Genomic DNA, 12,069 nt, shown 5'->3' on the forward strand with positions numbered 1-12,069 from the left:
TTCGGGCCAATCTATCCCCGATTCACCCCTCCCAACAATCAGAGGAGAAATCTGGTCTGTGACCTTGGTCGGTACCGATGTTCAGCCCAGATTATCTGGTAACGTGAGGGGTTTACGACTTTTTTGAAAGGGTTTTTGGTTAGATGCCTGAAATAAGGTCTGTGGTTAACACAAGAGATTTTAAAGTTTTGTTCTACGACGTGAACTACGTAAGTAAATATCCCACTTGTGAATTTTGAAGCCTTAAAAAATCCATTATTAATATAATGATGTTGATAAGTGCAGCTTCCTTTCTACTTTATGGCCATAGTAGCACAATAACCCCCCTCTAGAGCTTTGGGTTGCAACTTTAAGGAGCAAAAAAAAAACCTTGGTGTGGCAGTGCTAAATATGAAAAATATCCTATTTGTACGCCTTGTTTTCTAGTGAAGCGTTTAACTGCTTGTGTGTGTGTGTGTGTGTGTGTGTGTGTGTGTGTGTGTGTGTGTGTGTGTGTGTGTCTCTCTCTCTCTCTGTGTGAGTTGCAAGAAGCCTTGCTCCTCTTTTGGGCCCGGTAAAAATAGTGGTGGTGGATGTGAGGTCCCTTCAGACTCTGTTATCAGCCTGCCCTGCCGTCCCTCCCACTGCCGCAACCACAGACTGACCACAAGCTGCACCGAGCATGCACACACACACACACATACACACACAGCAAGTGCAAGTGCAAATAATTGCACGCCAATTCATGGCTTAGTCCAGTAAAACACACGCACAAAGAAACATATAAATTGGAATTCACATAAAACCAGATAGAGGTTAGTGTGGACGCGCCCAATTAGGCAAAAAAGAGATCCCAATAAAGACGGGCTAAATATAAACAGAAATAAACACACTCTCTTGCTCTACATAGACGTATTCTTGCACAAACAACTAGACACCAAGTCATACTCCCTACATATGCATACACACATGGGCGTGACAACCAAGTTATTTAGTGCCGTGTGTTTGTCTGCGTGTGCATGCATAACTGTGTTATTACGTCTTTGTCAAAAGTTACAGCAGTGTGTCTCAAATAGCCCCAAGGGATCTGTTTGTTATTTCCATTATGTCCAGAGACGCGTATATATTTGTGTACTGGCAGCAGGAGCTCCTACCATCCTACCATCAGTTCTGCTACTGTCTCCTAAAGCAGTAAAACATGAGCCACTTCAACACCACCACTAAAACCCAGGAGTCACTTTCAGTTCCTTCATAATGACAGAGCCCTTTGTACTCTCGTTGTTGTTTCTTACATTAAACAAAAGAAAAAAAAACCAGCTCAGTTTATATAGTTCTCTTTACATTGTTGAACATATAGACTCAACTATATGGTCTGCATTAAAGGAACAGTGTCTAGCATTGGGCAGAAATGGAATATATAATAAGTATGTTTTCATTTGTGTATAATCACCTGAAAATAGGAATCATGTTTTCGTTAGAATGAGTCGTTCATATCTACATATGGAGTGGGTCCTCTTCACGGAGCCGGCCACCGTGTTTCTACAGTAGTCCAGAACGGACAATCCAAACACTGGCTCTAGATAGTGATATTCACATTTTTGCGTCGGCCACCATAGTTCTCCTACATGCTTGGTACACGAGAGAAGTGTCAGTTGGTTGCAATCTGCAACCTCACCGCTAGACAGGCAGGACCCATAAGGGAGGCCCAGTGTTATAAAGGGGGCACGGTGAGGCAAAATATTAATGATGCATGAGTCTGCACTGGCCTTTGTACTCCACAGTCACTCTTAATTATTTTTTTTTAGAAATCTAGTTCAATAATCATCCTTTTAAGATTCAAACCCAGTGCAAGATTTGGACAATATATACTTTTTCTAATGCATAATTAAAAAAAAAAAAAAATTGATATTAAGTCTTAAGGTAAAAGTGCCAAATGTGGGTCACTACAACAGACTCCAGGCCAGCTGATGCTGCATATTGTGCTTCTGATAATAAGTGTGAAAAAAAGTGTCTTCATCAGAGGATAGAGTTAGCTCATTTGTAATTTTGTGACCTACGAAACTTTGGAAGCAATTAAAGATTGTGAATCTACTACATTTGTTAAGGTCAGGGTCTTAAACTGGGCATCCTAGACTCCCTCAGGACTTTGTAGAGAAATTGCAGGTGGCCAGTTATATTTGGTGGCACTAGGTATTAGAAATAATATTTTCAAGTTCATAGTATGATCAGATTAATACTACCATGAGGATAAAAATGAATGGTTAAAATATTACTTAATGTTAATATGCAATGTGGAACTCAGTTTAGGCAGTGAAGAAGAATCATATACATAGAGTGTCCAACCCTAAAGTCGTGTTACTGTTGATCCATGTCTGTAAACACAGTGCACGGCCAGACTTCCTCATGTGGCGCCACTAGCTTACAATGTTATAACTTCAGGGCTAATGTCCAACACCAGAATCAAACACCTGGGATTCCCTCTGGATTAAACACATCTCACTAAAAGCAAGCAGACTGGGTTTTCAGGCCCACACATTCTTTCACTGGTTCAACCCTGAGGGTTTTCTCAGAAAGTCCAGGCAGACCACTGGCCAAAGGCAGCCGTCGTAACAGCAGACCAAAAGAAAGTTATTGGAAGAGAGCCGGGAAGAAAGCATTTGGGAAAACAACACCAACATCGCTGCTGCCAGAGGAAAGCAGACGGCGATACTCCTAATTCTCAAGCCTCCTTCTCCTCGGTCTTATTGAGCCTCTGTTGTGGAAATACACAAAGGATTACATCCGTGGAGTGGGCCCTCCTCAAACCGCCACCGGCCGCAGCTTACTTAATACGTCTGGCCTGTAACAGGCGTTGTGGGCCAGGGCTGTTGCTGGCACGTGTCGAGAGCGGAGTCCAGTGTCGGGTTGGGTTAGTGCAGGCCTGTCCAATGGGCTTGTTAAGTTCGGTTCTAGTTGTGACAACAGAGGTCTGGGGCATGCTGGAGCCGAAGTGATTGAAGTGATTCCGTTTTAAGATGCGTTATCAAAGACAAAGGGCCTCACTCAGAGGACGGGACTGCCTCAAGTTAAACCAATAAATAAGGCTTTTATTCAAAATCTGATATCAGTCTGTTTTGTCTTATCTCAGTATTACTTTAATATATTATTATTAACCTAAATTTTATGGAGCGAAGTGTTACTGTTCTGCTGCCAAATTTTGTCATGAGACTTTTTCACCCAAGCAAAACCCCGCAGGGTCTGTATCTGTGAGTGTCTGGTCACATCAGCACTTAAAACTGACATTTCATGGGGAAATCATTTAATTTCAAATCTCTGATCAGCACATTTTGTCTGTGCCGTGGGGACCAAGTAAACCCATGTGATTCTTTTACATCAAGCCTGTTAGCTGTGTTGTACCATCAATTTTATATAATTGTGCTCTGGCGGAATACAAACTGCCAAACAATATATAATCTCTATAAACAGCATATCAATGCAGATCTGAAAGCTGCGGGAAAAAATGTTGGTATTGGAAGTGTTCTGGTTTCCGCTTGTAGTCTGAGCAGTACTGACCAATCACGTTTTGAGCGGGTTTTGGTTACAGTCTGTGAGGAGAGCAAAAGAGGCGGAACGCATTGGCCAAAATGCAATCTAAGAACCCATCGGCTATTGTCTGATGACGATTTAACTTTTTATTAGCTAAAAGATAAACTGTTAACTGATTGTAAACTGGCTACTCGTGAAACAATCCAGTCGTAGACGACGTCTCTCAATTCAAACTCCATTCTTGCGTCTCAAGTTGCTAATTGGACTGTAAACAATGCATGGCACAACCTAATGAATCCATTGGTATCAAGCACTATCTTATCGAGAAGGAGGTTAAATAATGCTCCAAAGCTACGCTAAATTTTGGTGAGGAAAAACTGGCATGGCAATTTTCACAGGGGTCCCTTGACCTCTGACCTCAAGATAATGTGAATAAAAATGGGTTCTATGGGTACCCACGAGTCTCCCCTTTACAGACATGCCCACTTTATGATAATCACATGCAGTTTGGGGCAAGTCATAGTCAAGTCAGCACACTGACACACTGACAGCTGTTGTTGCCTGTTGGGCTGCAGTTTGCCATGTTATGATTTGAGCATATTTTTTATGCTAAATGCAGTACCTGTGAGGGTTTCTGGACAATATTTGTAATTTCTTTATGTTGTCAATTGATTTCCGATAATAAATATATACATACATTTGCATAAAGCAGCATATTATTATTATTATCACGTGCAGTTTGGGGCAAAAAGCATGCAGTTTTTTTTTTCAGTTTACTTATTTCTACCTATTCTAAAATGGTTTATTTCTGGTGTGTTCTTCATGCTATGACAGTTTTTACAAAATTTAAAATTAAAAACAATCACAATATATCATATTGCTTACAGTATCACAATATATTGAATCGTTACCCCTTTATCATGATACGTATCGTATCGCCAATACACAGCTGTAGAGTTAAGAGGGTGGAGCGGTAACCACCACAGCTGAGAGTGACAGACTCATACACCACAGCTTAATACACCAATAAGATTCAAATTGGCTAGCATAACATCCATTAAACTAGAATGGCACTCGGAGAGCACAGAACTCGGCCGAGGCCAATATCTTGCAATGTTAACGAAAGTGAAATATAATTTATGTATCCGCTCCGTGATTCAGATCTGCTCCAAAATGTAATGGGTTCTTCCTTGGCCCATGCTACATCCTTCCACCAAGGCCAGTCAGTTTTCCATAATCCTAATGACAAACAGACAACCAAACCAAAACCAAAAACATAACCTCCCTGGCGGAGGTAAGTGAAAACAGGTATTGCAACTGGCAATTGGGGAAAGAAATGCATTTATATTAATATATACAAAAATGTGTAGCTCTGCAAATAAGTTTGGGGTTATCTTAAAAAAAACAACATCTTGCAGCCATTAGAAGTCCTGAATTTGACAATAGTTTAAAACGCAAGTCAGTCAAGTCTGGAGGTCTAACTGTATCTGATTTATACGGTTTCAATCCAGCATCTCAAATTCCTCTCCTCAATGACGTAGAAGAAGTGCAACATTAAGGAAGAATGGACTGGGGCTGGAAGTGGGGCTGGATGGAAACATTTTCTTGTGTGGTTATTATCAGACCTCTTCGCTGTGTGTGAGAAAGTCAGCAGGGTGGTACAGCCGGCCTCGGTAGCTGTGATGGTTCCCAGCTCCACACTTGGCCCACTAACAGTTGTTCTTTGACAATAACAGAGGAAGTCATTTCTCCCTCGAGCGAAAACATCTGCTACCTGTTATACACTCTCACACACACAATGAAGCATATTAACATACATTAGGTATCTCCCAGGGCTAAACACAATGTCCTCATCATCTCAGCATAAACACCCCGCCGGTGTGTGCTGTACATGTACAGACACACACAGCGGTACACTCACTCCTTTTCTCTCTCACGTTCCTTAATTCTTCTGAAGTCTAAACATCTTCGCTCCCCGTCTTACACGTGAGTGCAGAATATTTTACACACACACACACACACACACACACACTCCGCAGACTGCACTATCTCCTATCAGTGATGCTCCTCTCCACACGTACGCTGCAGGCCTCTATCTCTATCTTTACTATGTTTAGACCACTTCACCTGCATACCGCTCTACAGCTCCTGTTATGACAGTCCTACCCCCTCCTTTCCACAGATAGACACTCCTTACATATCTGCCTCCATCATCTCCATTATGACCCCACATTACCTACACACCTGCTATCTATAGCCTGGTTACAGATGATCCCTACAGACATACACAACACTATAAGAAGTACTGTCATTCACTCTGAAAACCCCTTCAATCAAATGTTTTGGTCCATGTACGGTATTACATGGTGAAATGTATTTCTTTTAATAGGTACAGTGTGTAACATTTGGCAACATCTAGCGGCAAGGTTACAGATTGTAACCTCTCCCATGTGCCAAGCGCGTAGGAGAACTACAGTAGCCGACGTGAAAACGCGAATGACCCGCTGGCCCCTACAGCCAGTTGTATTTTTTTAGTCGTATTTTGTCCGACGCGCAAAAACGCAAGAGGGGCGATGTCGGATATGGATTAAACAGTGTGGAAGACCTCACTCACTGCTAAATCAATCAAAGATCAACACGTTAGATCAACAAAAAACTCCTTTGTTTGCTCCAAGGTAAGACACTGATAACGTTAGCTAGCTTAGCATGTTAGCAAAACAAAGACGGTTGAATATTAATTATTATTAATTTTGTGAGATACAGTGTATGGATCAAGCCGACGATGTGCGAGTAATATATCCTGGCGTGCTTTAAACAAATTGAAAAGCGGGATAATTTAGATTTATATTGAATAATGAAAGCTATAGGGAGTCATAACTAAAAAAAAACAATATATTGACTTGCCCTAATGTGCAAGAACATTGTTGTTCCTATATATGTTTGTCCGACGTTGGGGGTCTGACGCTTGCATTTTCCCTGGATTGTAATGGCCTCTTCATTCAGAATACTCCGCTCACAATATATATGTTAAAAATGTAGCTCACAAATGCATATTGTAGCCCTTTCTGTCTATTGTCCACTATTATTTCTTTGGAATATCTCTCACTGATATCGCTGAAAACGACATATTGACATGCCGGGTGCGAAAGCTTGACAGGCCTAGCAACAGTAACCAAGGAGAGACGGGGCCAAGCGAAGGGTGAATTGGAGAGAAGAGCTAGAAACAGGGCTAGACAATTGGGATGAATGAGCCGATCTGAAGCAACACACCTTCCTCCTCAATTCACCAATCACAGCTAAACTCAAACAGTCTCTCTGTTATCTTTCTGCTCCGTCGCCGCAGCTACCACATGTCTATGCTTACATGTATATGAATTACAAACTACAGAGATACTTTAAAAGATGTGCCTGAATATATACAGTAGCAGCACCACTCTGTCCTGATTGTGTGAACGTGCACTGCTTTTATTCCATTTTCAAAGAATAAAAGAAACAAATCGGTACGTGGCAGAAAGGTGTGGTGATACGGTACACACACGACACATGACAAGACACAGAAATGGTGAAGATGAGACACAAAGAGCACATGACAGGACAAAGAAGCTACCTCATGTTACAACAATCATTACATGAGACTAGATTATATGATCTCACTCTTTTGTATGAGACAGACGGAGCGAATGGAGAGAAAATGGTAGCAGGAGGACGGAGAGGACAGGAGGAGAAGAAGGTAGTAAAATATACCAAGATTTCAAAAAGGAGAGACAGGAAGCAGAGGAACTCAGAGACAGACGGGAGATGGAGCTTGAGAGACAAACGCAGAAACAGATCAGGAGACATCTGGGGAAGCTCCACACATGGCGGCCATGACAGGAAAGCAAACTAAAATCCACTCTCCTCCTGAAATCTCCTCTAAGCCTTTAAGAGGCCCACCTCCCCTCCTCTTCCTCGCCATCCTTCGCCTTCATCCCACAGCGGACCTCCCTGCAGTCCAGACCGCTATCAAACCATAAGTGATGAAAACGCTGCAGCTTTCATTCTCTGCATTGACCCCTCGGCCCGGTTGTTACCGCTCCACATTCCCCCACCTCCTGCTCCCACAGCGACCCCATCAGTGGTGTTCAATAAAAGAGTCGGGGAAACTCCCGCTCTCCTCTTCCTCTGCGTGTGTTGATATTACCGGCAGAGTGTTTGGTTGTGTTTGTCAGAGTGTGATGACAGAACTAAACAGTGGTATTTACCCTGCGATAACCGCCTTGTCTGGACAGGCTCTGTGTGCGACTGACAGAGACTGTGTGTGTGTGTGTGTGTTCTGATGTTCTTGATGCTCCGTATCTATAATCTCTGTGTGGGTGTGCACATACACATGTTATGATAACCTCTTTGGTAATTACATTTTTATATTTTGTCTTTGTTGAGTGAAAACCTCTCAAGACCAGTTGTGAAGATTAACTTGAATTAAATGATTATAAACTCAGATAGAGTACAAAGGCTGCTTTTATTAGTTCTGAAAAGTTTAGATTTTCAAGATATGGGTTTATCATCTTATAAAAGCAACTGATAGAACATATGTGACGTGCATCTTTCCCTATTTTAACAGCTATAAAGATTAGCACAATTTCATCGCTTTACAAAGACGTCGGTTTTCTTAAACTAGAGGTGGGCGATATTGACAATAACATGTTCAATACATTTATTCAACTAATTATATTTAGGGCTGTCCTGAACAGTTGGAAGCTTCATTCATAACGTTGACATTTGAATTCTAACTATCGACATTCAAATGCTGCGCAGCTTGCATGTCTATTCATTCTGTTTAAATTTCTGCACAGTTGCAGATAAAGATCAGGCTACACTAATATTATTAGTGTTATACTATTTGCAGAATTAGATTCCAGTGGTGGATTCGTAGAATTGTTTACAACTCGTGTGATCCAAACATTTCCAATAACTCCAGAGCGTTGTAATGTCCACAAGACAAAATGTATTGAAAAAAGATAGATGAAATTATCTCCAAATTCATAACATGTGTTTAACTAACGAAATATTTAGCTTCAATGCATATTTTTTGGTGTTTAGCCTTTCAGCACCATAAATTACATATATACGCATATACACTCTGTATTTTTAAAAGGAAATTAAATAAAAAAAATGTAATCTGGCTTTTTAATTTAGAGTAATGTTATATAATAATATGTATATCTATAATGTTACATATATAAATATATATTTACATTATTTTGTATCCCTGGTGTTTGTTTTATTGACTTTTATTTATTGCTTAAAATTTCTTTTATTTATTGTTGTTTTTTGTTTTTGTTTTTTTCTATGTGAAGCCCTTTGGGCTGCATGTTTGTATGAAAGGTGCTATACAAATAAATAAAGTTGAGTTAAAACTGTAACTAAGAATTATCTTTTATTTTTTTTTATTATTTAAATCTGTTGCTTAATTTAATGATTAATCATTTAATCATGAAGTCTAAATGTCAGAAAATTGTGAAAAATGCCCATAACGAGTTTCCGGCTGAAGGTGGCGTCTTCACAACCCAAAAATATTTAATTTACAATTTAACAACATTTAAAAGCAAAAAGCTGCAAATCTTCACATTTGAGAAGCTGTGCATGTGTGTGTGTGTGTGTGTGTGTGTGTGTGTGTGATCAACATACTTTAGAGTCTTGCACCAACAATCAGGGTTTGCTTCCAGCTGAGGCTCCCATCACTAAATAAACACTTGTGGTCGTTTAAGGGACTTGTGATTACCGCCCCCACCGAATGTTATGGCATATGTTCTGTATATATACGAGTGTATTGGTTTCTGTTGCTGTGTGTGTGTGTGTGTGTGTGTGTGTGTGTGTGTGTGTGTGGGTGGGTGCAGACCTGCAGCAGAGTCCCGTGGATGTGGTTGTGTTGGATTTCTGGTCCGGGCTGTGCAGGAAGCTCCTGCAGTAACGTGTGGACGGTTGACGGGACCTGGGTGACCAGCACGAAGGGGACGAGGGCTCGAGCTGCCATTTCTCTGGTCCGGTACACTGCTGAGCGGCCGCATCTGCAGAACACACACACACACACACACACACACACACACACACACACAGCTGCAGCGTTAGTATCATGGAAAGTTATTAACATCATGGAACATGGACAGCTGCGTTGTTATCATAATCTTTTAGTCTTGTTTTTATTTCACAGCTGTAACTTTGTTATGAAAAATAACTGAATTACTGTGTGTTTTATCATTATTATTTTGTACTTCAGCCACATTATGTCATAGATAAATGACATGATGTGGACTTACTTTATTTGGACAGTTGGTTGCTATTTTTATGCATACATTATGGAACATCTCCATCTTCCTCCCTATCTTTGTCTCTCTCTCCGATGATAAAGGCAAGGATCAGAACCTAAACAGTTCCCAGGCCAGTAGATGACTGATACACTCAAAATCAAACATTTTCAAAACATAACTATCGAGGAAATAATCTATTCCTTGTTCTTTTTTCTCACATGCAAACACACACAAGGTCAGTTACAGTATCCACCGGTGATGGTGAATGTGGCCGGTTACCCTGAGTGCAGGCTAAAATTAACCTTGTTTACGAGCTGATAGTCTTTCCTTATCCAATGTCATAACACTGCCCATAGCTGACACGAGGGAAGGTCGTGACCAAAGCCTGAATGAGATGAGAGGAGGAGGACGCAGATCTAAAGGGTCAGAACATGAGTTACAGTTGGCAGAATTTTCTTTATATATTTGAAAGCACACAGCTAGCTGTAGTTCAAGGTCATTTCGTCAAATAACCTGACCTCCATAGAGTGGTGCAGGAATGAGTCCTAAAGCCAGGAAATGAGTTAGCATTTTAGCACTTCCGGTTCCCTCGCCTGGAAGTCAATGGGTTTTTAGTTAGACGTCTGGAATAAGGTCCGTGGTTAACACAAGCTGAAGAGATTTTAACGTTTTGTTCTACGATATAAAATACGTCAATAAATACCCCACTGGTGAATTTTGAAGCTTTTACGTGTTTTAAAAAAGCCGGTTGCAAACAAGTGGCTAAATGAGACTACTAAACGTCAACAAAACATGTTTCATAAATGTTTGTTTGCTGATTTTTTTTGCAATAATCCAAAACCTAATGGAAAAATCCAGTTTTTGTCGAGGGAAACACCGTCAAACTATTCTCCAGTCTAGGGCTGCAACTAACGATTATTTTTGATGTTGATTATTTTCTCGATTAATCGATTAGTTGTTTGGTCTATAAAATGGTGAAAAATGTTGATCAGTCTTTCCCAAAGAGCAAGATGACTCAAAGATATTCAGTTTACTGTCATAGAGGAATAAAGAAACCAGAAAATATTTACATTTAGGAAGCTGGAATCAGAGAATTTAGACTGTTTTTTCTTAAAAAAAATTACTCAAACTGATTAATCGATTATCAAAATAATTGGCAATTAATTTAATAGTTGACACCTAATCAATTCATCGATTAATCTTTACAGCTCTACTCCAGTTCGGTGGGGCTACAAGAAAAGCATCCAGGAAGAAAACTGGCATTTTCAAAATGTCTTTATTAATTTTACTCTACTACGTTATAAATTTGAACTGGCTGCCTTTCGAATCAAACAGGCCTGCAGCGAACAGAGGCGGTCACATATAGATGCCCAACATAATGCTTGTGCTGACTGGCCTTTAGGCTGCGTACAGCACAAAAGAACATTCAGTACAGATACGGGATAGTCTCAATTTAGTGCAACAAATGTATTCAATGAGCGTACATTGAAAACAGTCACATGAGGGCACAGCCCAGAACACACTCACAAGCTGCTCAGCTCCACTGCGGACCCATCACTACAACGGTACGCAGAGATGAAAAGGACGCTGGTATTTTCAGTTTTGGTATGAGAGATGGTGAGATATGTTAGTAGACACAAACATACGGTTGTGTACAATCTGGGTGAGGAAGAGAAATAAGCCAAGAAACTGCATATAATTGTTGACATTAGGGCTGCAACTAATGATTATTTTTTGATTGTTTGACTCTTTTTTTCAATACTTAAACCGATTAATCAACTATCAAAATAGTTGGCGATTAATTTAATAATTGCCAACTAATCAATTCAATCATTGTAGCTCTAAAAATTAGTAGAACAATTAGTCATCCTGGTGAACATTGGTGTAGTATATGCGTTGCTTTCAGTTTGTGTTGACACAAAAAGGAGATTACTCACTCTTAGAAATCAAACAATTTTGATAGATTTGTCATTTTACTAACAAAAAATGCCAAACAATCCCCATTTTTCAGCTTCTCCAGTGTGAGTATTTGCTCCTTTTTTCTGTTTTTATATAATTTCAACCTGAATATCGTTGGGTTTTGGACAACACAAGCAATTTGAAGACGTCACTTTGGCTAATGGGAAATTCTGATTACTGTCACGATTAAAAATAAATAATGAACATAATCATTTCTATACTCAATATACTCCAAACTAACACGGATGTACTGTAACAGCAGGGCGGCTGTGGTTCTGTTTATATTATAATGAGTGTCTGCTTAAGTGGACGTGTCTGC

At 40.2% G+C, this 12,069-nt stretch overlaps 1 protein-coding gene across 1 annotated transcript in view; it reads right to left on the reverse strand.

The window, feature by feature from the left end:
• The window catches only part of thada (THADA armadillo repeat containing), a 108,974-nt gene that overhangs the window by 43,596 nt on the left and 53,309 nt on the right, over positions 1-12,069 (reverse strand). The window contains exon 29 of the mRNA XM_037782525.1: positions 9,383-9,551. Within this exon, the coding sequence (XP_037638453.1) occupies positions 9,383-9,551 (169 nt within the window). The remainder of the gene's footprint in view (positions 1-9,382; positions 9,552-12,069) is intronic.

Source organism: Sebastes umbrosus, chromosome 10 (assembly GCF_015220745.1).
Source record: "Sebastes umbrosus isolate fSebUmb1 chromosome 10, fSebUmb1.pri, whole genome shotgun sequence".
In the NCBI taxonomy this organism is placed as follows: domain Eukaryota; kingdom Metazoa; phylum Chordata; class Actinopteri; order Perciformes; family Sebastidae; genus Sebastes; species Sebastes umbrosus.